Source organism: Neocloeon triangulifer, unplaced genomic scaffold, assembly GCF_031216515.1.
Source record: "Neocloeon triangulifer isolate White Clay Creek 2 clone unplaced genomic scaffold, ASM3121651v1 ptg000014l, whole genome shotgun sequence".
NCBI lineage: Eukaryota > Metazoa > Arthropoda > Insecta > Ephemeroptera > Baetidae > Neocloeon > Neocloeon triangulifer.
In genome coordinates this window covers 28,622,897-28,648,784 of record NW_026775556.1, presented here as the reverse complement: position 1 = coordinate 28,648,784, position 25,888 = coordinate 28,622,897, and the positions used below count along the sequence as shown (strand labels likewise).

The following is a 25,888-nucleotide window of genomic DNA, read 5'->3' as shown; positions in this document are numbered from 1 at the left end:
TCAAATTTTATTTCTTCCTTACAAATTATTGTGATTATTGCGTGATATTTATTGCATTAAAAATATAAGTATTTACATAAAAATTTCAGCAATTAATCGTTTCTCTCAGTCATCTTGAATTGCAGTTTGCCATCAGGAGCGTACATGAATGTCACTTGGTAGTCCAGTGGGTCATGATTGAATTCCAATTTATAAGAGCGAAGCAGCTGGAAAAATTATTTATTAATTAAAAAATATTTAAATTCGCACGTTAAAATCACCTTGGCTAGAAGCACCTGAATCTCCAAATCGGCGAATCTCCTGCCTAGGCACATTCTGGCGCCGTATCCGTAGGGAAGGGAGGCGAAGGGGTGAATTTTGTCGGTGTGGACAGGGCACTGCTGTTTATTGAGCCATCGCTCTGGCTTGAACGAAGACGCGTCGCTCACGTATTCTTCCATGTTGCCCGTCACAATTGTCGGAAAAACAAGTTGGACCTTTAATTATAAATTATAAATTTCATTAAATAAAAACCTTTGCGAAAACTTTAAATCTTACCCCCTTTGGTATGTGGTAACCCCCAATAACCATGTCCTTCATTAAAGTTCTGCCATTTCCAATAACAGTGGAATATTTTCTACCCAAAATTAAGATTAAATATTCAATCAGAAAATAATTTTTTTTTACCTCAAAACCTCTTTTACAAAAGCTCTCTGGTAAGGCATATTTTCCAAGTCTTGCGCCGTGAGAGTTGCATTTTTATCGGGCAGGACCTTTTTCACCTCTTGGTAGAGCTTTTCCTGCTCCTCAGGTCGTGTTGCCACTTGGTAGAGAATCGAAGCTACGGCCATGGAAATCTAATAGAAAATGCAAAATGATGCCTATTGAAAGCAGCGAAGTTTATTTATTGTTCCAACGAGAGAGGAAAACCGGCACTCGTGATTAGAAAGTGCATTTTTCATATATTTCGAGCGCACCGATGCGTTTTTGATGCAAGTGAGGTGCTAATTATTCCTCACCGTGTCTATTCCGACGAGAATGAGGTCCAGGGCCAAAATGTAGGCCGTCTTCGGGTCGGGCTCGTCGGCCAGAATTCTCTCGACCAGCGACAACTCATTGTTGGGATTGTCAGGGTCTTTGTTGCGAAGGCGTTCCATCGCTTCATCAATATACTTCATGCAAACTCTTCATAAAAAAATGAAAAATAAAATAATAATTAATAAAAAAATTATAAGATATTTTAAAATTTCTGATTTTGTGTGTCATTATTATAAAAAGTTAATTAATATTACGTTTAAAAATTTTGTTAGTTTTTTAATAAAATTATTAGTATTAATAATATAATTATGAAATATGTAAATAATTTTGTAATAATAAACAATTTAAATTGTTTAAATATAAAATAGATTTAAATAATTATGGTTCATGAAAATTATAATTTAATTTGTATAAAATATATTTGTTAAAAATAAAATAATATTAAGTATTAATATTATTAAATATTTAAATAATTAAAATATTTATATATTATTTATTTATATATGTCAATTTAAATATATTTGAATAAATATTCTATAAATTATTTCTAATTGTTCAACTCACTCTCTGAAGAAGTCCATGTTTTTGACGTATCTGTTCCAGAGGGCCGACGCCGGCAGGTACCTCCAGAAGGGCATTTTCAGCTCCAGGACAGCCACGTTCCGCAATGCAAATTTGGCCGCGTCTATAATTTTCTGCGGCTCCGAGTTTTCACCGGAATTGCGGGCGTCGAGACAGCCGAGTCGCACGTCGAGGGCGACTCTGCCAATGCCTAAAATAATTGTTGCGTGTGCCGCCGCAAATTATACAACCATGCACGTGCATTGTTCGCCCCGAGAGCACCCACAAAAGCGAGATCGACCTCGCCGGGGCAACTTCCTTTTCAATTAACTGATTGAGGTGTAATTTGGCATGCAGGGGGTTAATCTTGTTTAAGAGTTGCGCGGTTTGAGAAAAGCCTGAACAATGAAATTGCTAGGTGCTTGATTTTATTTAAAAATTGCAGAGCAGCGGCGACAAATTGTCGGTTGCGCAGGCAGCCAAGTATGACTTGAATGATTTCATCGTTAAACATTTTTAAAAAAAATTGAAATAATTTACAAAAAATAAAATATTAAAATAAATGTTAATTAAATATTATTGTAAAATATTTATAACTTTTACAATAAATATTTTTTAATTTTATATATATTTTAACGTTATATTTTATTTTTATTATTGATTAAATTAAATTTTTTTCTGTTAAAAAATTTATTTTATAATAAAATAATATTAATTGTAAGCAATAATACGCCAATATTGCCTGAAATGTTATAATTATTTCACAAACAATTTATTTTAATTAAAAAAAGGAGTGGAAACTATACCATAACCAAAAGGTGACTTTCCTATTGCTTTATGAAATATATTTATAAAAAGAGTGAAAAGAATATTATTATATTTTACTTATTTTATTGTTAAACATTTTTACAAAAATTGAAATAATTTTTAATAAAAAAATATTGAAACAAATGTTAATTAAATATTATTGTAAAATATTTCTAACTTTTACAATAAATATTTTTTATATATTTTAACTTTACATTTCTTTATTATTATTATTGATTGAATTAATTTTTTTCTGTTAAAAAATTTATTTTAAATAAAAATTATACTTAATTTTATATTACTATGACAAAATTACATTTAAAATATATTTCAAATAAAATAAATATATATCATAGTGTTTGCATCATAAATTTTATAATAAAATAATATTAATTGTAAGCAATAATGCGCCCGTGTTACCTGAAATGTTATAATTATTTCACAAACAATTTATTCTAATTAAAAAAAGGAGTGAAACTATACCAAAAGCAAAAGGTGACTTTCCTACTGCTTTACGAAATATATTTGTAGAACGAGTGAAAAGAATATTATTATATTTTACTTACATTCTAGAGACCACTTGTGGATTTCATTGTCAAAGTCTCCCGGCAGCTCCAGGTTGGTGTCTCTCAAAGTCAACATTCTAGAAAAGTCAGTTGGTTTTGGAAGGTGTCGAGAAGAGCCAACTCAACAAAAGAGACCAACCTGTTAATGAAATCGTCCGTCACCTGCTCGATTGGCTTGATATACTGCTTCACGATTTTCGGCTGCAAAATTGGCTTCTGAACTTTCGTCCTGAATTCGCGCCACGGCTCTCCGTGCCTGTTTAAATTTAATAAAAATATTTAATAATACAGCGAGAAGAAATTTTCATGCTTGAATCCTTTAGGTTTTGCGAGATTAATAGAGAAATTTTTACGACCTTACGAAAGGAAGAAAACGTTTTGTGGTTTTCTTTAATTGACCGTGGTAAAGGATTCCGCTGATTTTTAATTTATATAAAATTCCATTTCTCCTTATTTTTTTTTAATTACTCCACAATTACTCTTATAATTCGATGCGGTTTAAGATAAAACGCAATCTCGCGAGTTAATTTTGACTCACACGCCAACGACGCCAGGCAAGTCTCCGAAAAAGTCACGTCGTACTTTGCTCTTGTACTGAACCAGGCAAGGCATCGAAGGTCGGTAAGGTGTGGGACCCTCTTGCCGGTAGACCTTTTCGATTTCGTCGCAGTCGAAAACAAATAGTAGATCCGGCCGCCCTACCAGTCCGCTCAGTTTGACCACTTTTCCATATTTTTCGTTAAATATTTTGGAAACTCTGGCCAAATCCGACACAGCGTATTGTCCTGGGAAACATAAAAAATTATTTTTTTGCAACTTTAACAGAGATCTTGCGTCACATTTTGCGGATGTGCGCAATTGTCAACGTCGCCATTCATTTTAGAGGTGTTAATTTAATTTCCTTTGAACTTGAGCGACTCTAATAGAAAATTTTATAGAGAGGTTGCAGTTCTATTGAAAGAAAGGTCGCTAAATATTGTGAAAATTTGATAACAGATCCTATCCTTTTAACTTTTTACAGCTAGAGGCTGATGGAAATAGTGTTGAAGCGACTTTTTAGGCTTAAATTTAGTTGAAAAAATACTTTTTACAGAAAAATTCGAAAAATCTGGAAGTTTTAAGTCCAAATTAGCTCAAGATTTTTAAAAAAGTAAATTTTGGTAAAAAAAACCTGGATTTTAAGTTTTAAGAAAAAATGGGTCCTTTTTGTCAATATTTTAATTTCAAAATAATTTCGTGTTCATCCCTAAGTTTATATTTGAATCAATTTGAACTGTGACACATTTCATTCACCCTTTTTTATTATTTTAACTTTTAACTGCCCTGAGAGCCTTGAACGTGAAGAAATGCTGACCATGAAAGAATCGCACAAAACTGGTGACAGTAAAAAATAGAATAGAAGAGAGCAGCGAAAAAAATGGTCCCTTTCTTTTCCAGGTGAAGCAGATTGCGATTTGTTCTCTCGTGCTCGACAATGTGCAAAAACTTTTCAGGACAACATACAAAGATGAAAGGGGAACGGATAAACACATCTGTGCTTAAGTGCAGCGGGAAGAATTCAGGCGATCTAATGAAGTGATTCGAGAGACCCACTTTCTATGAAGCGCATCGTTACTATTATTAGATCTTTCGATTGTAATGAACACAAGACATTAAAATCGTCCATTAATGCTTTTGTCACCTCTCGTGTTTGTATGTATGAAGGGGGATTTTATGAATGAGATGGGATTTAGTTTTAGTGGGCGTGCGAGCGGAGTGAAAGTGAGAGCAGTTAGTTTGTATTGAGTGTGATAGTTCTACTGGGGGTCGCTCGCCGACAAGTGCAACGAACAAAGCTAAGGTATGTTATTGTTAAGGCGAATGAATGAAAAGGAATGATGGCCGCTCGGGGGTTAAATACAATAGAGCTTCGGGTCAAGATATTTGGGGATAGGTGGCAGAGGGATGCAGTTTTATGCGCCTGCAGCACTCTGTTAATTTTATGAGGGGAGAAGAGAGGTGTGAATCTGCTGAGTTCGTTTAAGTGAGGCGAGCAGATTCAATCGAGCGCTCTGTCCCTTTTAATTAATTTAACTTCTAATTCAGAGGCCTAAGGGCTTAATTTAAAAGAGCGTTCGACACTAATATGCCTCGGTAATAATTATTAATTTGTTCTTAAAAGATGCCAGGATATTTTAAGTAAAATAGCCAAAATTTAATTATATCTCAACTGGTTAGTTTGTTAATTGAAATCTCAGGTTTCCCTTGTTTAGGAGTTTATTATTTTATCAAACCACATATAAATTACACCGTTAAATTTCTATTAAAAATACGCTGCTAAGTAAATAGATATAATTCTAACTCTGTGACAGAAAGTTATTTGCCTACTTGGGGGGAAATATGGTTGCGAATGTTAAGGTTACACTTACAATAAAATGCAGACGAGCATTTGGAGTTACAAGACGAGCGTTGGCGAGGATGCAAGATACAGAGTCCAAGTGTGTGCGTGATGAGTGCGGGGGTGGTTCCGGAGCAGCGTATGGACCAAGCGGGCAGAACTGACTGTGTCTTTGCATCCCCGAGTCGCTCTATTTATAGGACGGACAAGATTGTTGAGTCACAGGGACGCCAAGGAACACCTGCAACCGCAAGTGTCCAAGGGGTGGCTGTGCGAAACAATAGTGTCTGGTCCGAGTACAATAGTGTCTGGGCCGAATACAATAGTTTCTATTCCAGTACATTGAGTACCTAATCAGGCGTGAATTATTTGCATGCGTAATACATTGTTCTTTTCTTGTGCGTCTTGTCATATTACAATAGATCAGTTAGTGAGTCATCTTGTGACAAAGCCCAGACAGACATCAGGTGGTTATGACTAATAGTATAGAAAGGGGGATGATTACATTTAGGGTGAGTCGCGTCGGTGTGACTCACGATTGAAAAGGAACAAGTGTTATTTTTCCAATAATTATTTATAATTAATACTCATGTAATTTGTCTTAAGTGATTCCAATATTGGCTGCACTTGTTTCTTTTCTTACATTTTAAAGTCTTAATTGTATTTAGAATTTTATGTTTGTAATTATTTATGAATGAGCAATCAATCAATTATTGTTAGTAATTACGTATTTGCGTTTTTCAGTTTCATTATTAATTTTAGTTCATTTAAAATTAAGTAGTAATTTGCCTATAATACTCCTTTTGCATATCCTCATAAATAATTTGTCTCATTTTTAAAGTCAGATCTCGTGCAATTGTTTTCCCAATTATTTACGATTTATTTATATTTAATTAACCTTAATAATTTAACTTGAGAATTGTGTGTGTGTCTGTGTGTTTTGCGGAAATAAGGAAGGGTTGGAAGGAATTTGACAATAAGCTTTCTTGAAGATTCATAGCTCTCCAGTTGATTGACTAACAGGTTTCGGTCAATTGTGTATGTGTGTGTGTGTGTGCAACTGGGCCATTACAGGTGGGCTGCATTGTGTTTACAGCTGTTGTTGTGTCTAGGCCAGGTATATGGGTCATCCGGCCAGGTGATCTCTTTTTACAGATAGGCGCGCAGCGCAGGGCGCGGCGAGACAGGTTGGGGCGAGCGTGCGTGTGTGTGTGTGTGTGTGTGCGCGCTGCCTTGGAGTGATTGTGTCAAAGGGGTATTTTTGCAAGGGGTTTTTCCGCGTGTTTTGGTGTTAGTGTATTTGTTTATGTTGTTTATTTTTATAAATTATAGGGGTTAATTAATGCAAGTATGATTCCCATTAAGTTATTATTTGTTATTAATTATTTAAATGCAAGAGAAGATTTAAGGCAATTTGTTGGTGACATATATTCACTTTTCTCCCGAAAATTTTCTGCAATTTCAGATTGCATGTAAATTTTATAATAGAATTAATTTAAAATACGTATTTTTAGGCTAAAATTGTCTTAAATTTACTTTCATAGGCATTTAGTTTTGCCGTGCATGGTAGTGCATGTACACCGGGGAATTTATGTACTCGCGCATGAGTAAGAGAATGATGGGGTGAAATACATAAATCATGGGCATGGCGGTCGGAAATTTGCGAGCGAAGCATATTACCTCCGGAGTCACTGCGTGGCGGTAATCTTGCAAGTACAGGCCGGTGCGGTCGAGGGCGAAAATGTCGAAGGAAGTTTTTCCGTTGATCCAGAAGTAGTGTGACATGGTTGCTGTTTTGTTGATCTTTGGTATTCCGTCGTACAGGTGACTTTCTGCCAGTTTGTCACAGTTTTGCCCGTAGGTGCACGGTAAAAGCAGTCCGATGAGTTGGAACACAAAGTCGTGGCGCACAATGGGGTTCAGTCCTTCGTGGGTGGGTGTACGCATCTCGGAGAGGAGCAGGTAGCCAAAGGCTCTGTGGTGCTCAGTCAGGTAGGACAGTTGTTTGCAGATGATTTTTCGCACTGTCAAGTTTGCAATGTCGTATGATTTTATGCCGCATGCTGTTTGATTCAGTCCTTTGAGGTCCAAATAATGGACCACTTCATTCACCGGTCGTCCGAGTGGCATATGTGGAGGGTTTGGATTGAAGTCGTCTTCAAGTCCGTGATTGTGCACCATGACGTTCATGACCGGACCGATTAGTGCAAGGTCGATCGGGTTGAATTTCTGTCTTGTTTTTGCCGCAATTCCGTTTTCACGCATGTCAAGCACGCATTGGGTGATGAAGAAAGTTCCGTAATCATTGGTTTTGTAGAATGGCTCTCTTGTTGGGTTTTCAAGGCTCACTGGCAGTATTGTGAAGGTGTTGTTTTGCGGATTGTGTTGCTGGGTCGTATAATGAGCAGGGATGTTGAGGAGATGTTCCAATACTTCCGATCGGCGAGCATAGCGTGGTGCCGTCAAATAGTTGTCGTCGTTGATCAGTCTAATGAGGGCGACTGTTGTTGTAAGGTTTGCATATTGTGTAGTAATTGCGGGCACTAAGGCTGATGAGAAGTTCAGTAGAAGGCGCGCTTCAGTGAGGTTCATGCCGCGGTGGGGTTGCATTTGTGCAAGTATTTCGGGTGCGTACGGTTCGTTATCAGAGCCGTCGTCGGAAGAGCTTGGCGACGGTGGCGGCGGAGAGGGCGGGTGTGAGCTGTCGTCCTCTGAATCATCTTCGCTGTTCGATTCATTGGCGTTTGAGCGTGAAGTGTCACTGCTTATTTTTCTGCTCCTTTTTGTTGGGGGCAGAATGGAAGAGTCGTCACTGTCAGACGTGACATCTGAGTATTCACGGCGGTGATTGTTGGTGCCGGAAGTTGATGGTTGTTGTTCTTGCGATTCCTATTAGGAGAGTTTTTGTAATTAATATTTTGCCCATTAATTTTTGCTCCTTTTGAATTTAATTTACTTTTGTTTTAAATAATTTTGAGTTTTAATAAATCGAGCTGTATGTTTTCTGTCAATAAATATAATTTAAAAATTATATTTAATATAAGGTTGAATTTGGCCATTAATTATTTTTACTGTAAATTATTAAAAGTGAAAAATGATAGATAATAAGTTTTGAGTTACATACTTTGGTTGAACTCATTTTCTTCAGATATAGGTTCGAGTTCGATGAGTTGTATTTGTCGTGGAGGAGTGTTTACGTATGTGTGAATTTCGTCATAGACTGAAGTGAACTGACCATTGTCAATGGCGCAATTATTGAGCTGTTGCATCGCTCTTACATGTCCGCGGAGGGGGTAGGGCCCAGGGGGTTGGTCACTTAGCGTTATTTGGTCAAGCCCCGTTTCTAAAAGGCTATTGTTTGGCAGCGATGGCGACCGATAAATCGCGGAATTGGGGCGGTAACTAAATTTAGTTGGTCTGCCGAATGAGTAGATTTGATTTTCCCTCTTTTTCTTTTTGAAATAAAATATTGTTGTTATTATGAGTGTCACCGAAATGCAGAAAATTAATATATTTGTAATAATGAAAGTTTTATGTTTAATGTTTTCAAATTTTGAAATGAGTTCATTTTTATATTTTGTCAAGCTCGATTGATTTTGTTTACTTTCATTTTGGAGCATGATGTTGGGCAAGAAGTTATTTAATTTATGGCCAAAAATTGAATTTTTATGATCAGGAATTTCTGTTGGAAAATATTCTAATTTTATGTTAATAATTCTAAAATTCCTGTTTGTAGAGAGATAGCAATCATTGTCGAATTTTGCAAAGCCAATGCCTTGAATCATGATTGATTTTGGTATATTTCTGCATTTATAATATAATAGATTTCGTCTCGGTGCGCTATAAAATATTATTTTATTTGAGCCGAACGTAATGAGTTTCTGTTCCGTAAGGGGGTCGACGACCGTAAAATTACAGTATTTTTGTGCCATTGTTTCGTTCAAGGTGTAAAGTTGCAGTTCACAGTTTGTTTTATTTCTGATTAATTCTTGTGGCGGGATTTCATACTCACTATTTTTAAAAATAGAAGCGTAGATTTCTTTGCGTGGGAAGTTTGTATGATGTTTATTATTTTCAAGAATTAATTGTTGAGTTATATCTTTTGGGGTGATTTTGAAATACTGATTTTGAAATTTAATTGGAATATTTATTGGAAGTAAAATGTTGAATTTTTCTTCTTTTGTTTCATAAGGAATATTATAAATAATTCCTAAAATTCCTTTGTTTAAGAAGTAATTAGATTTATTCCAATTACTGTGATTTTCCGGGATGGAAAGTTGGGGGAATTTTGTCAAAAAATATTCCTGTGTGATATTTAAAAGAAATGGGTCAGTTGAGGTGCTTAGGTGAGTTGAATTTAATTGCTCTGATATTAGTTCAATTGATTCATTTAGTAGTATTCTTGTTTCATTGATATGTTTAATAGCCAATAAGGTTTTCTCATTTTGCAAAAAGTTTGCTAAAATAATTTTAAGCTCAGCCTTTTCTATAAAGGAGTAATTAGAAAAGAGTTCCATTAATTGAATTTGAGTTGAGTGTAATTGTCTTATGGTGTATTTTGATTTGTTCCAGAAAGCAAAATTTTTAGAAGTAAAAATTTCATTATGTGAATTAATTAATGGGCTTGTATCTGAAGAGAGTAAATTAATTGACGCATCTGTGTTAGGCTTTTCAAGGAGTTTTGTTAAAATTTTGTCAATTTAAATATTTAATGTGTTAGTTTCAGAGCAGGTGTTGTTCCACGTTTTAATAATTGATGAATTAATTGGAAGATGTGGAACTAAAAGTTTTTCAGTGATTTTATTACAATATCTTTTAATAGATATTGTTTCATTTCTGAGATTGAATGCGTCATATCTAATAATGAAATTTATAGGTTTTGTCATTTTTGCGTGGCCAATGTTTATGAAAATTCTTCCATTTTGAGGCTGAGAAATTTGGTGAATTTGAACTCCTTGTGATAATTGTGAGAGAATGGCCACAGTGAATGCTAAAATAAGAATTGATTTGACGAATCTGTTAGCGGCGATCTCTGCTGGGGCTTCATTGTCGTTTGTGCCGAGTGGTCCGAACATTTTGCAGTGGATTGTGTCGAATTGTTTGTGAGGGGCGTGCAGATGGTCAGTTGCTGGTCGATTCGGCGGTGCTGTGAAAAGAAGAGAGAGACTCGCTTTTTTGTGTTAGAATAGAATTAGGGAATTAGTAATAGTACATAAACATGTCATCAGTTTCAAAGCATTGAAGTGGTTTGGGAATAAGTGGTGTGTGTGTAATCGTAGGGATTTGTTACAGTATTTGTGAATGGTCGTTCTTCATTCGTGTATGCGTAATTGGTATTGGAAGGCAAGCTGTCTTAATTTTGTGGTCTGTTGCAGCTGCAGCAGATCAATTTAATTGTTGCAATAAAACATCCAAAAATTGTTGATATGATATTGAATATTTTCAGTTTAATTGCAATGATTATTGTTATAATTATTGCAGCTGAGATAAGTGCTGTTAGTGTGTGTTGTTTGACAATTGAGAACCAGTAATTTATTTCCACTAGATAAGTATTTTTCCTAATTTCTGTCAGGGATTTTTGGATTGAAAATAGATTAATTTTCCTGCTATTTAGGGCCTCATTTTCAATTATCTTAAAAATTTCCGGCAATGGAGTTCTAGTTTCTTTAGCAATTGACTGTAAATCATTTACGTAATTTTGGTATGAAAGAAGATTATTGATTATAATATTATTTGTTTTAATTGAATCGATTTTAACATTTTTGTGAGTGGAAGGGTAAAGGCTGTAATTTTCATCGTGCGCGATGCAGTTTGGCTCTATTTGAAAAATGCCAGTCCCTTTTAGTCTGAACCATTGTTGTGAGATCTTTTGTGGGCAGTAAAATGTACCGAAAAATTCGTTTTGTATGCTGTAGGCCCAGGTGTGACTTTTGCTCGAAAGTCTCTGGAAGAAAGGTATTTGTAGCTTTTGTAATTTTATGTTACACATTTTCTTTATCCCTTCGGTGTCGTTTTTCAAGATGGCAAGAGGGCATGTCTCAATTTTTGTGCTAATGACTGCCTTATTTAAGGAACAAATAAGTGGGTCTAGAGTTTTGCAGCTATCAATGTCTTCCTGTGTCAGCAGAATATAATTTAAATTGCCTCTTGAAAGAGCTATGAATTTTTCTTTTACAATAATTTTGGCTGTAATGTTTCCATCAATTAAGTGCGGCAGTGGTTGTACTTTAAAAAGACTGAAATGACCCTTTATTGTTGATAGAGGTACTTGAATAAGGAGCCTTAATGAAATAGCATCGGTTGTGTAGCTGACTTTTGAGACTGTGTAATATTTATAAATATTTTCTAAATCTAATGGAAATATTAATTGGAGTTCTTCTGTTTTTGCCGAGTCATTTTTGACTTGTTCTAAAATTTTTCTCAATTTTGTCGGAGAGATGAGATGATGTGAGAGTCTTTTATTTCTCAAGTCTGTGAAAATATTTGACAATTTGTTAATTTCTGCATGAAGCTATTTATTTGGATGTAATAAAATGATTTTAGTTTATCTATAAGCGATTCAATGTTTTTGAATTGTTCTGTGATGTGTTTATTTTCAAATGTTACTGCGAGTTGATTTGCTAATTCTTTTGTAACATTTACATAAATTAATAAGTCATTAATTTTATGTATTATTCCCCTTGTATTTTTGTTTATCTCGTTAATTTGTTCGTTTAAATTTTGAATGTCGGATTGTTTTGCCAATCCAAATAGTGATGAGTAAATTTCATCTGTGTACGGGATTACTTGTCTTCTTTGTTTATTTGTGCCGTCGTAATTGTATGGAATCATTGAAAATAGTGTCGAATTTATATTTTCATCAAGGTCTTGTTGTTTTTCTAAAATATCTGATTTAAAGTTTGCGAGGTGAGATTCCAGTTGTTTATAATTGTCGGTGTCATGTTTTAATGACAGTAAATTTTCCATTTCATTGGATAGGAAAAATAGCATTTCAGATATTGATTTTTGAAATTGATCATAATTTTTGCGTAGGTAGTGCAGATCGAAATCCAATAGGATATTTGTATATGAAACCGGGAATATGATTGAATTATCATATTCAATTAGTACACCATTGTGTATAGCATTGTAGTCTGCGTGATTAGGAGGAAATCCATTTCCTTTGGATGCGGTGGCGAGAGCCAACCTGCAACAAAAAGTTGCTAGTTCATTTTCTTTTTATTTATGATTTGAATGAATTTTATTTTATAGTAATTTGGATTGACTCTGAAGCCGTCTGTGGCTTTTTTTTTTTTTTTTTTTTTTCACAGAGTGAAAGCGGGCGCGCGCGTTTGTGTGGTCCATGTGTACTGGCAAGAGGGAGCTGAGTTTATTGCCCGTGTATAATTGCTTCTCGCTGGCTTGTATTATGGCGGAGGAGCCGCTGTGCGAGTAGAAGTTTGTAATTCTGAATGAGTTTTCTTTTGTGTCCTTAGACAGAATCAACTTAAAGTTATAATGATTTTTAAGTTTCTGTCTGTGTGAGTATTAGCAAATTACGGATTAAAATTCTCAAATTTTAATATGAATTTTGTGCTTAGGATGCTTGGGGAAGCGAATTTCTAATTAAAATTTTTCTGTTAAGTTTTAATTATCTTCAATGAATGTGTATGTTGCGTGGGAGCGAGAATTCTCTAGATTTGTAGTTTTTTCCGAGTGAATGTGTTTGTTTCCGAAAGCATTAATCAATTAAAATCTTCTTGATTTTAATTTACCGAATGAGTGAATGTTTTAGCGAAGCTTGAATCAATTAAAATTTTCCTTAAATTTTAATTTACCGAGTGAACGAATGTGTTCGGGAGAGCAAATCAATTAAAATTTTCCTTAAATTTTAATTTACCGAGTGAACGAATGTGTTCGGGAGAGCAAATCAATTAAAATTTTCCTTAAATTTTAATTTACCGAGTGAACGAATGTGTTCGGGAGAGCAAATCAATTAAAATTTTTCTTTAAATTTTAATTTACCGAGTGAACGAATGTGTTCGGGAGAGCAAATCAATTAAAATTTTCCTTAAATTTTAATTTACCGAGTGAACGAATGTGTTCGTGAGAGCAAATCAATTAAAATTTTCCTTAAATTTTAATTTACCGAGTGAACGAATGTGTTCGTGAGAGCAAATCAATTAAAATTTTCCTTAAATTTTAATTTACCGAGTGAACGAATGTGTTCGTGAGAGCAAATCAATTAATATTTTTCTTTAAATTTTAATTTACCGAGTGAACAAATGTGTTCGGGAGAGCAAATCAATTAAAATTTTCCTTAAATTTTAATTTACCGAATGAACGATTGTGTTCATGGGACTTAGAATCAATTAAAATTTTCCTTAAATTTTAATTTACCGAATGAATGTATGATGCTGTGATCATGAAATATGAATTAGTGGATGTTAATTTTTAGTGCCTTATGTATGAATAGTTCATTTCAATTTGAATGAAGTGAATTTAATTTAATAATTTTCTTTAGAGATTAAGTTTTTCTCTTGGCTTCATTTTTGTCCTGTCTCTGAGGAATGGTTTTTCCACCGGTGGTAATGGTTTAATGATTTTTATTATTTCTTCTTCATTTTCTGAAAGGTCCGAGCTTAGCATGTATTTATCTGTAATTTCAAGTTCGTCCGAGCTCACGCTTTTGGATGGGTCTTTTTGTGTTTTGCTTGGCTTTTGCGCTGCTGGTTGAGCAGCTGTGGATGGCATTGTATTTTGAGGGTCGCTCTTTTCATCTATTTTGTGTGTGCCATCGCTTTCTAGGGCTAGTCGTATAATAGACCCGGGGTGACTGACCGTTTGAAGTGTGGTCGGTCTTCTAATTGTGTTTTTAATTATCTCTTCCTCGCTGTCGGAGGAGTCAGTACTGCTATTTGATGTGTGCAGTGATTCAAGAGTATGTATGGATTTTAAGGAGCTCTTTTTCTTTTCTCTAATTGGTTTTTCAATTATATCATTTTCTACAATTTCTTCGATTGTTTCAAAAATTGCTGAACCATAAAATGGTTTTAGTCTTTCAATGTGGCATTTGACTATTTTGTGTGTAGCCAATGAGCGGCAGTAAGCAGTTTTATCTCTTTTTAGTGTTTCAATTCTGAAAGGGCCTGCATAAATTAGTGCGTTTTTGAGACCAGCAAGTTTTCTAGCAGCTGGGAATTTTATATACACAAGGTCATGGACTTTAAACTTATGAGGTTCTGCGTTTTTGTTGTAGCATTTGTTATTTTTCTCATTTTGTTTTTGATTGATTTGCAAAGCTGCTTGGTAAATATTTTGCAATTTGATTCGTAGATCTTTAGTATAATTTTCTGAATTATAGTTAATGTGTGTTGGGTGGATTGCTATTGGAACCCATGGAAATCGAAATATTCTGGCTGTTTCCATTGTAAATGGCGTGTTGCTTATTGACATATTAGGGAGTGCATTAAAATTTGCATTTATAGCTGCTAAATATACATCCCATTCCGTGTCAAAGTTATTCTTTTGTAACATTGAGAGACAATGCCAAGTTGATTGAATTGATCTTTCAATTCCACCTGTTGCTTTTTTACTATAAAAAACTGAGTAAATGTAATTTACGTTTAGAAGTTCCATTAGTTCTTTATATGTTTCACTTCTGAAACTAGAAAAATTGTCGCAAAGGAATCTTTCTGGTGTTGAATTTATGCAGATGTAATTAAAAATTTCTCTAGCAATTGTTTTAGCTGTCAGGTTTGGAATTGCAACACTTGTGATTTTCTTTGAAAAGTGATTTAGGAAGTTTAGTATCCCACAAAGCAAAATATAATGCCAAATCATCGAACATTAATTTTTAATTAATTATCAGTCATTAATGATTAAAAATTAATGTCACATTAATTTATAATTAATTGGTAATCAATTAATGACTACAATTAATGTAACATTGTTGGATAATTAATGTGTACATTAATCTGAACTGTTGAAAATTTTCCACAGATAATAATTTTTTATCATTAATTCATAAATAGTTATTAATTAATTAATCAAATTACTTATGTTAATTAATTGAAAATTACTTATTTCAATTGATGATACATTGATTAATAATTAATGATGTCATGAATCAGAATCGAAGAAAATTTCCAAAGCAAATAATTTTTTTAAATATTAAATAAATAGTTATAAAATAATGATGCACATTGTTTATTTAAAATAATTAATAATTAATTACCACAATTAATTTGACATTGTTTAATAATTGATGCGTTCATTAATCAAAATTGAATAAAAATTTTGAAAGTTAATAATTTTTGTCAATAGTTATCAATTAATGCATTAATTAATTTAAAATTTTTAGGTTAACTAATGAAAAATTATTGACCCTTAGTAATGATATATTGATTAATAATTAATTAGTTCATTAATCAAAATTGAAGAAAATTTTCTAAGTTCATAATTTTATTTCATTATTTGGTAAATAGTTATTAATTAATTACTCTAATTATATATATTAATTAATTTATAATCAATGACAAATTAATTGGTGATAATTAGACAAATTTCAGTGCGCGTGATCAGAATGGGTGGGGGAAAGCCGCTATTTTCAAAATCGACAAAGTGACTGTTGACAACGGTTGGGTCGCTCATACAACTGCCGATTTTCGTCCAATTTCGGGCCGATGCAAGTGCCGCGCGGGGGTTATGGGCCCTTTCGCGGACGCTTAAGGTCACCACACGCCTTCCTCAACGTTTGCCCTCGCAGGAAATGAAGGTTTGACGCTGGATCTCGACATTTTCGCAGCCGCGCCGTGAGTTTTGGCAAAAAATTTGGGCCGCGATGTGATCGAGTCCCCGTTTGTGCTTCTCGCCGCGCTGAAGCCGCGTGTTGGAAGGAAAAGTAAAAGGTAATTGGTTTTTACATGAATTTAATTCGAAATTAGCAGATAATTGAAACGCGTGCCATATTTAAAAAAAAAATATTTTTTACATCGCATGTTTACAGATTTGATAGAGCAGCGCGCCGCATTGAGACGGATTTTGCCACATTTGATTGCCAGATCCCACCGTGCACCTGCCCTGTGAGGAGATGAATCTCTTTCGCCCTCGCAAATCTCTCGAGAGACAATTAAAAAGAGCGGTCAGCGGTCATGCCAGCGCAGCTGACAATCGGATGACTTCGACTTCCCGTCACGCTGCCGAATGACTTTTGGAAAAGAATATTTTTTTGTAAGTTAAATTATATTTGCAATCAATTTGTTTAAATATACTTGTTTTTAATTTTCAGTTATATTTTTTAGGTGGTCTGATTAAAAGTAAAATCGAGGAATGAAGCCTAACCGTCTGCAGTTAAAAAGAATTTTGTAGCTTCCTAAATTTCTGCCGACATAATAAAAAGGTGGGTTTGCATCAAATTAACCTGAGACATAACCATATTTTGTATTCATAAAATTTATGCATTTTGCAGACTCCGCCAATCCTTATTGTGGACAAAAAAATTGGAGGTTTTTGTACAAATGGCCTGCCTATTAATTGAGATGCAAGACGGTTTCCAGGGACAATTTCGTCCAATGAATGAAACCCGACGCAGTTGTTCAGCGTAAAGAACGTGATAATTATAAAATTTTGTGGCAATAATTATTGTTTTTTGTAAATAAATTTAATAGTCTTATAAAACAATTATTATCTTTCTACTTATTTCAATTTCAGACATTTTGGATCTATGGATTTGTCTGCAAACTTGTGAGTATCTTACAAAATTTGTTTCGGATGTCATGAATTGTTGTGAATTTTTAATTTCAACTTAAATAAATTATAAAAAGTTTATAATTAAATAAAATAATTAAAGACAAGGAGATACGGAAAATTAATAATAATTCATTTAGTTCCAACATTTTAACTATTGAGTTTTACGGAGCATTAAGTATTTAATTTTTTAGTGTTTTCAATTGTATAAAAAAAGTTGTCACAACAGTAAATGCAACCAAAATTTTGTAAGATATACCAATTTTACAGTCAAATTTTAATTAACAAAAAATTAATTATGAAATGATTTATTAATTAATTAAAAAATTATTTAAACATTAATGACTAATTAATTAAAAATTAATTATACATTAATTATGAAACATTAGTAGCTATTTTGAGCAAACCAGTATTAATTTAAACAATAATTTTGAAATGATGCGAAATCAATGTTGCTCATTAATGAGTTCATTAATGCCACACTGTAAAAAAAGCGTCACACAAAATTAATGAAAAATTAATGGAGTGCATTAATGCATCAACATATTTAATTAATGAAAAATTAATTTTTAATTAAATTTTGCTTTGTGGGATGTATCGATTTCCTTTCTCAGTTAAAGTTAGTGGTCCGGTTGTATCAAATGACACAAGTGAGTCTATGTGTGTTGGCAATTCAATGGAATTTATTGGCGGTTTTTTATAGTGTGGATTTGTCTTCCGATAGTTACAAGTTTTGCATTTACGAATGAAATTTGTTACGTCCTTTCTCATATTTTTCCAGAAAAAGTTTTTCTGTATAATGTGACATGTTCTTTCAATTCCTGCATGACTGCATAGAGGGTTGTAATGATATGCCCAAATTATATTGTGCCTCATTGATTGAGGTGCATAAATTAAATCGATTGGGCAAGAGGCTGTTTTTGATTTATAAAATAGTCCATTTTCATCTGAAAAATATTTTATTTTTAATTCAGGAATTTCTTCACATTTTTCTTTAATTAGCTGAATTTGTTCATCTTTGTCTTGCTGCTTTTTAAGATTATGCAAATCGAAGTAAGGGAGGCAGCCTGGATAATTGCAGTCATCGAAGTTTTGTTCTCTTGTTATATTTAAAGCAAATCTCGAGAGAAAATCACTTGGGTTTTCTTTTCCACTCACATGTTCAAATTTAATATTGTAAGTACAAAGAAAAAGAACATATCGTGAGATGTGCGCAGGTAAATTTTTCTGATTCATTAGAAAAATTAGGTTTTTGTGATCTGTTTTAATTGTCACTGTTTTGTTTGGGAAATATTTTGAGAATTTTTTTATACCAAAGACCACTGCGTAGAGCTCTAGGATGTTAATTGTCAATAGTTTTTTGCTGAATGAAATTTTCTTAGATGCAAACGCTACAGGTCTATAAATTCCATCAATTAATTGTGTTAAAATTGCACCAATGTGACTTGTTGTAGTTGCATCTACGAATAAGTAAAAGGTTTGATTTAGATCTGGGAAAATTAGAACTGGGTAATTTACTAATGCTGTTCTTAGGTATAGATAAGAGTCTTCTGCTTCTTGTGACCATATGAATTTTTTATTACTCTTTTTCAAGAGGTTAGTTAAGCCTTCTGCATGTAAACTGTAGTCTTGGATGAGTGAATGATAGAAGTTAATGAATCCCAAAAATTTTCTTACTTGAGATTGGTTTCTAGGCCGAGGCATTTCTAGAAGTGTTTTAATTTTACTTTGTTCAGGTTGAAGACCTTTTTCTGAAATTGTGTATCCCAAATAAGTGACTGTACTTTGCATTAATTTGCATTTTTCTGGAGAAAATTTAAGACGTACTTTTCGAGCTGCTGTGAGTAGTCTCCTAATTGTTTCTAAGTGTTCGTCAATATCATTGCTTCCGATGCAAATATCATCAAAGAAATATACAATTTTCTTTTCATCAAGTAGTTCTTTAAAAACCTTTTGGAGGTATGTAATTAAGAGATTTGGCGCAGCACAGTATCCAAATGGAAGGACTGTATATCTGTATCTTTGGAGTCGGTGTGTAAAACTGAAATATTCGCGTGAATTTTCGTCTATTTCGAGTTTATTGTAGCAATTATGCAAATCAAAGGTTGAGAAATATTTGCAGTGTCCTATACTTTGTAGAACCTCTGTTGCTGATGGATATTGCAAGTAATCAAGTCTATTGTGTTTGTTTATTGCGCGCAGGTCGCACAATAATTTAAATCTGCGTGTTCCATCTTCTTTTAGTTTTCCTCTTAGGAGAAAAATAGGGGAGTTGTATTTGCTAGTTAGAGCTTTTTCAATTTGATTTCTTTTAATTAGTGTTTCAATTAATTTGTCAACTTCAGTTTGGTCTCGGTCCGCGAGCCTAAATTGTTTTACATATATTGGTTCATCAGTGTCTAACGTGAAATTAACTCGGAGGCCTGAAACACACATGTTATCTGATTCGGAAATATAGAAAACGTCATTGAAATTTCCTATTAATTCTTTGCATTTTGCCGCTGTATTTTGATTAAGATGATCGTATTTAATTATTTGTTCTAGAATGTCATTTCTTTGTGTTTCAGACAGATCAGGGATACTTTCTGTTGAATTTATTCGTGGTGGTTCAGGTAGAGGCTCTTTAGGCAATTGATAAGTTTGACAAACTGTTGCTACAATTTGGCCCTTTTTAATGTTGACTGGTTCGTTTGAATAATTTTCTACTACTAAAGGAATTTGACCAGTATTTTTAACTGAAGTGATAGCTTGAAACACATTTAGTTCTAGGCTATTATCCGAATTTTGGACTAGTAAATTGTCCTGTAAGTGTGTGTGGAAATTATTTGGGGCCGTTGCGAAAATTGTATAGACTGATTTTGGCTCTAATGAATAATCAGTTGCTGCTAGAATTTCACATGATTGAGAATCTGAGGTGCGTGTTTGGTCGTCAAGGTCAATTTTATTTAAATTCTCTTGACATTTTTCGCATCTTAATTTATGTACGTATGACATTGATCCAATTGAAGAATTGTCTGTTGTTGAAGGTTGTTTTATTATTGAATTATTTTCCCCCATATTATTTAGTTTTTTCGCGTTGTTGAATTTTTCAATGAAATCTTTCATTTTTGATTGATACTCATTTGAATTTTCATTATTATTGGACCAATTTTTATTTTCTAACTGGATTGAAGCAACGCTGTAAATTACTTGGTACATTTTTGGTTCGAATAATGATTCCAAGGTTTCTAAAATTTCTTCAATATTTTCTGCACTTGTATCTGGCTCGGGAGGAAAATTATCGGTTTTGTCAACCCATTCTTGAACCATTGAAATTTTTTTATTGATTTCTGTGTCAAAATAGAAGTATGAGTATATGAGGTCGCCGTTTGACCGAATTGTTTTAGATGGGAAATCTAATATGCAATTGAATTTAGTGAGAAGTGGGAGTCCTAAAACTCCGCATTTAAATGGTAATTCTTCTTTAATTACCATAATTGTTTCTATGACCGAGTGTATGCCTAATTCAAATGACACTGTAATTTTTCCTACTATTTGGACTGAATGTTCAGAGAGCCCTTTAACTTGGGCCTGTGGAAGGGGCTCAATGTATACACCCTCTGGCACTTCGGAAAGTGAAAGTATAAATGGAACTTGCGAACCACTGTCAATCATTGAATTTAAAATATGACTTTCAAAGGGACTGAAATTGACTTTAATTTGTGTGAATATTCCTGATTTATCGCGGTTCTTTGGATATGTAGAAAGGAGTTGAGCCATTGGGCATAATTCACCCTCGGGCAGTTTTAATTCTGGCCGAGGGGAACTGACTCGTTTTTTGAACTCTCTTGGTCTGACTTGATTGTGGAATTATTAGTGTTTATATTGGAGAGCATTGCAACAATTTTATTTAAAATTGGGGCATCTTGTGTTTTGTTTTGAACATTTTGATCACGTTTTGGTGCAGCACGACAAACTTTTACAATATGTCCTATCTTTTTGCAGTAGTTGCAAGTTGAATTTAAGTGAACGCAAGTGGATCGATTGTGATTTTGGCCGCAACTTGCACATGGTCTATATTGCTGTGGCCTTGGATTTTGTGGATTATTTATAATTTGAGGCTTTGAATAATTATTACCAGCGTTATTTTGATTTTGTTGGGTGTAATTGTTTTGTCCGTGAATTTTACATTCACGCTGACAAATACGTGTTTCAGAGAGCATCGGAATTTTTGATGGGAAGATTTTAAGGTGACAGTTACAAATTGCTGGGTTTGAATTATAAATGCAATCTCGGGGTTGAGATTTTTGGGGTTGATTTTCATATTTTGAGGCTACTGCTGTATGCTGATTTTTCTTAGCAAAGACATTGTAATCGTTATTTTCATCAAGGTCGCGGGGTTCAAATTCAGCTGTGTTTACATGCACTACTTTTGGGGCTGGTGGTTTTTCATTTTGTGGGAATGCATAATTTACGTTAATATTTTGCAACCTTGTGCGACGTGATTCAAGATATTGTTCTTCTTGTTTAGCAATTCTTGCAGCTTTGTTAAATGTATTTGGATTTTTAAGTCTAACTGCTGCAGCAATATCAGGTCTAAGACCGTCGAGGAATATTCTAAGTGCCATATTATCAAGCATTTGTCTATAATTATCTTCAGTTACTGGGTCAAGGTTTTTCGGAACACTATTTAGCATATCAAAGTAAAGGCGTTGTTCAAACTGAGCTACTGTTTCATTTTGGTTTTGGTAACTGTTAAGAAGCCTTTGATGAGCCGAAACTTCGTCATTAAAGGGTTGGAAGCGTTCGCACATTAGGTATTTGAATTCATCATAATTGTTAATGTCAAGCAATTTTGCTCTGCGTGCATATGCAAGAGCAGCATCTTTTAGTCTAGCTTGTGCTACCTCGAGCATGAATTTTGAATCTAATTTGTGATTATTTGCAAGCCGTTCTATGCTTTGAAAATATTCCTCTGCAAAATAGTACTTATCTTCACCGCTAAATGTGTGAATAAGCGAATAGAGTGAGCTTAATTGTTTTGGTGTAATATTTTGCCTTGTATTTGTTTGATCATAATTGTATGTTTGATATACATTTTGTGCTTCGTTTTCATGCTCTTGGTTTACACATTTATGTGCTTCCTTTACCAGTTTTCTGAATTGATCAATGGGCATATTATTATAAAGATTATTGAGTATGTCTGCGGCTCTTTCAAAATCGGCTTCGTTTTTACCCGGTTTAGGAAATTCCCAAAATTCAACGTTATCATGGTCCCAGTAATGTTTATTTTTCCCTTTGTTTTGAGGTTTGGGAGTTGAGGTTTTTTGACTTCTAGATAATTTTTCAAATTTTTCCATATGCGTTTTGAAACCCAGGGATTGTGTATTTTTACGTATTGTTCCAGTATTTTTATGAGTATCTTTATTTGGGTTGCCTTGGTCGTCTTTGATATCCGCATCATTAATATCCATATTAAGATTCGGGAGTGGTTTATTAAGTGAGCTTGCCTGATCGTTAGGTCCACCTTCAGCCATATTAGTTGTTTAATTTAAATTTGTGGTTTGATTTTTATGTGTCGTGAAAAATTTATTATTCAAGTTGAGATTTGAAGAATTTTAAGGTTTTTGTCAATTGGGTTCTTTGGTTTGCTAGAAAAAAAATTTTTCGTTCCCCTTAAGGTCGATGCCACTTTATGTCACCTCTCGTGTTTGTATGTATGAAGGGGGATTTTATGAATGAGATGGGATTTAGTTTTAGTGGGCGTGCGAGCGGAGTGAAAGTGAGAGCAGTTAGTTTGTATTGAGTGTGATAGTTCTACTGGGGGTCGCTCGCCGACAAGTGCAACGAACAAAGCTAAGGTATGTTATTGTTAAGGCGAATGAATGAAAAGGAATGATGGCCGCTCGGGGGTTAAATACAATAGAGCTTCGGGTCAAGATATTTGGGGATAGGTGGCAGAGGGATGCAGTTTTATGCGCCTGCAGCACTCTGTTAATTTTATGAGGGGAGAAGAGAGGTGTGAATCTGCTGAGTTCGTTTAAGTGAGGCGAGCAGATTCAATCGAGCGCTCTGTCCCTTTTAATTAATTTAACTTCTAATTCAGAGGCCTAAGGGCTTAATTTAAAAGAGCGTTCGACACTAATATGCCTCGGTAATAATTATTAATTTGTTCTTAAAAGATGCCAGGATATTTTAAGTAAAATAGCCAAAATTTAATTATATCTCAACTGGTTAGTTTGTTAATTGAAATCTCAGGTTTCCCTTGTTTAGGAGTTTATTATTTTATCAAACCACATATAAATTACACCGTTAAATTTCTATTAAAAATACGCTGCTAAGTAAATAGATATAATTCTAACTCTGTGACAGAAAGTTATTTGCCTACTTGGGGGGAAATATGGTTGCGAATGTTAAGGTTACACTTACAATAAAATGCAGACGAGCATTTGGAGTTACAAGACGAGCGTTGGCGAGGATGCAAGATACAGAGTCCAAGTGTGTGCGTGATGAGTGCGGGGGTGGTTCCGGAGCAGCGTATGGACCAAGCGGGCAGAACTGACTGTGTCTTTGCATCCCCGAGTCGCTCTATTTATAGGACGGACAAGATTGTTGAGTCACAGGGACGCCAAGGAACACCTGCAACCGCAAGTGTCCAAGGGGTGGCTGTGCGAAACAATAGTGTCTGGTCCGAGTACAATAGTGTCTGGGCCGAATACAATAGTTTCTATTCCAGTACATTGAGTACCTAATCAGGCGTGAATTATTTGCATGCGTAATACATTGTTCTTTTCTTGTGCGTCTTGTCATATTACAATAGATCAGTTAGTGAGTCATCTTGTGACAAAGCCCAGACAGACATCAGGTGGTTATGACTAATAGTATAGAAAGGGGGATGATTACATTTAGGGTGAGTCGCGTCGGTGTGACTCACGATTGAAAAGGAACAAGTGTTATTTTTCCAATAATTATTTATAATTAATACTCATGTAATTTGTCTTAAGTGATTCCAATATTGGCTGCACTTGTTTCTTTTCTTACATTTTAAAGTCTTAATTGTATTTAGAATTTTATGTTTGTAATTATTTATGAATGAGCAATCAATCAATTATTGTTAGTAATTACGTATTTGCGTTTTTCAGTTTCATTATTAATTTTAGTTCATTTAAAATTAAGTAGTAATTTGCCTATAATACTCCTTTTGCATATCCTCATAAATAATTTGTCTCATTTTTAAAGTCAGATCTCGTGCAATTGTTTTCCCAATTATTTACGATTTATTTATATTTAATTAACCTTAATAATTTAACTTGAGAATTGTGTGTGTGTCTGTGTGTTTTGCGGAAATAAGGAAGGGTTGGAAGGAATTTGACAATAAGCTTTCTTGAAGATTCATAGCTCTCCAGTTGATTGACTAACAGGTTTCGGTCAATTGTGTATGTGTGTGTGTGTGTGCAACTGGGCCATTACAGGTGGGCTGCATTGTGTTTACAGCTGTTGTTGTGTCTAGGCCAGGTATATGGGTCATCCGGCCAGGTGATCTCTTTTTACAGATAGGCGCGCAGCGCAGGGCGCGGCGAGACAGGTTGGGGCGAGCGTGCGTGTGTGTGTGTGTGTGTGTGCGCGCTGCCTTGGAGTGATTGTGTCAAAGGGGTATTTTTGCAAGGGGTTTTTCCGCGTGTTTTGGTGTTAGTGTATTTGTTTATGTTGTTTATTTTTATAAATTATAGGGGTTAATTAATGCAAGTATGATTCCCATTAAGTTATTATTTGTTATTAATTATTTAAATGCAAGAGAAGATTTAAGGCAATTTGTTGGTGACACTTTTTGTCTTTACTTAATTGAGAACAGGAACCTCTCCATTCTTGATCAAAGGGAATTGTTTAGATGAAAACAAGTGTTACTTATAAAAAGACTAATAAAAATAAAATCCTGGTAATTTATAATTGAACTCTTTTATTTCTTACCTATGTAGGGAAGAACGCGCCACGTATTGCCTATCAAAGGCAGCGGTCGTGGTCCAGGCACCTCGGAATACGGTTTCACAGATGAAGACCGTTCAGAAATAATTTCTTCCAGTGCAACCTCCGGAGCCACGCTAATGTGCGACTGCAGTCGAACGGCAAGGAAGTTGTGTCTTACAACCCTTAAAATAGCATCATTAAGGGTGCTCGAACCATTCCGCAGTGACAGCATTTTCGGTCAGAGGCTCGCAAAACTGAAATAGTTTATATTTAAAAAATAAGAAAATTTTTACTTAAAATTTAATAAAAATAAAAAGCTCTCGGCATTTTGTATATTTTAAACCCTGTTAAAAAAAAGTACTAAACCCTACCCAATTGAACAGTTTTGTTCCAATTTGATACTTTGGGCTATAAACTTAACACAAGAAACATTTCCAACCCTTAAATTTATTCATTTATTCTCAATTTCAATGAAATGCAGAAAAATATTAATTTAAAAAGAATTTATTTGGAAAATATTATCCCTGCATATAAAAAATTTACATTTTGAATATTAAAGTAATTTTGTAATCTGACTAACCTGCAAATGTGAGCAACCTGCTGTGCCGGTCCGACAACGAGACGAAAGACTCGAATGCACCGTTGCGATGAAGAGGAGCCGTGAATGAAACCGAAAACCCGCACAGCTCCTACTAGAATAGGATGCAGTTCAGGTGAGAGATGCCTCAAAAGTAGTGGGAAAAGCGAAATTGCCTATTCTCTCGCGTGCTCGGCAAGACGAGGTGCTGCATTTCAAGTGCGCATTAGCCGCGAAATAAAAGAGTGCCAAAGAGAAGTCGAGTTTCATACATTTGAACAGCTTCTTGGTACAATTTGAAAGTCTCTGATG

General features: G+C 34.3%; 1 protein-coding gene and 1 long non-coding RNA gene across 3 annotated transcripts; one reads left to right on the top strand and one right to left on the bottom strand.

Moving 5' to 3' along the window:
- Positions 1 to 23: 23 nt before the first annotated feature.
- Positions 24 to 25,712, bottom strand: LOC132201330 (probable cytochrome P450 301a1, mitochondrial). The gene is made up of 11 exons (XM_059627415.1): positions 25,580 to 25,712; positions 25,003 to 25,253; positions 3,490 to 3,736; positions 3,091 to 3,207; positions 2,952 to 3,028; positions 1,582 to 1,789; positions 999 to 1,164; positions 667 to 836; positions 538 to 616; positions 261 to 476; positions 24 to 206 (listed from the first exon to the last, which is right to left on the bottom strand). The coding sequence occupies exons 2-11, from the start codon at positions 25,229 to 25,231 to the stop codon at positions 93 to 95; spliced, it is 1,623 nt and encodes a 540-aa protein (XP_059483398.1). The 5' UTR covers positions 25,232 to 25,253; positions 25,580 to 25,712; the 3' UTR covers positions 24 to 92.
- Positions 15,614 to 17,634, top strand: LOC132199596 (uncharacterized). 2 transcript variants are annotated; one of them, XR_009442114.1, is made up of 4 exons: positions 15,614 to 16,217; positions 16,316 to 16,539; positions 16,611 to 16,708; positions 16,778 to 17,634. It is a non-coding gene; the product is annotated as an uncharacterized LOC132199596 (long non-coding RNA). The 2 variants fall into 2 exon arrangements; XR_009442113.1 differs by having other exon boundaries at positions 15,615 to 16,217; positions 16,598 to 16,708; positions 16,778 to 17,633.
- Positions 25,713 to 25,888: the final 176 nt, after the last annotated feature.

Excerpts from the sequence above, each read along its gene's own strand:
- LOC132201330 (XM_059627415.1), bottom strand. The coding sequence starts at position 25,231 with ATGCTGTCACTGCGGAATGGTTCGAGCACCCTTAATGATGCTATTTTA. Across the intron at positions 1,790-2,951 it reads CCACAAGTGGTCTCTAGAAT|GCATTGGCAGAGTCGCCCTC; the intron begins GTAAGTAAAATA and ends CAATTATTTTAG. Across the intron at positions 477-537 it reads GTTACCACATACCAAAGGGG|GTCCAACTTGTTTTTCCGAC; the intron begins GTAAGATTTAAA and ends TTATAATTAAAG.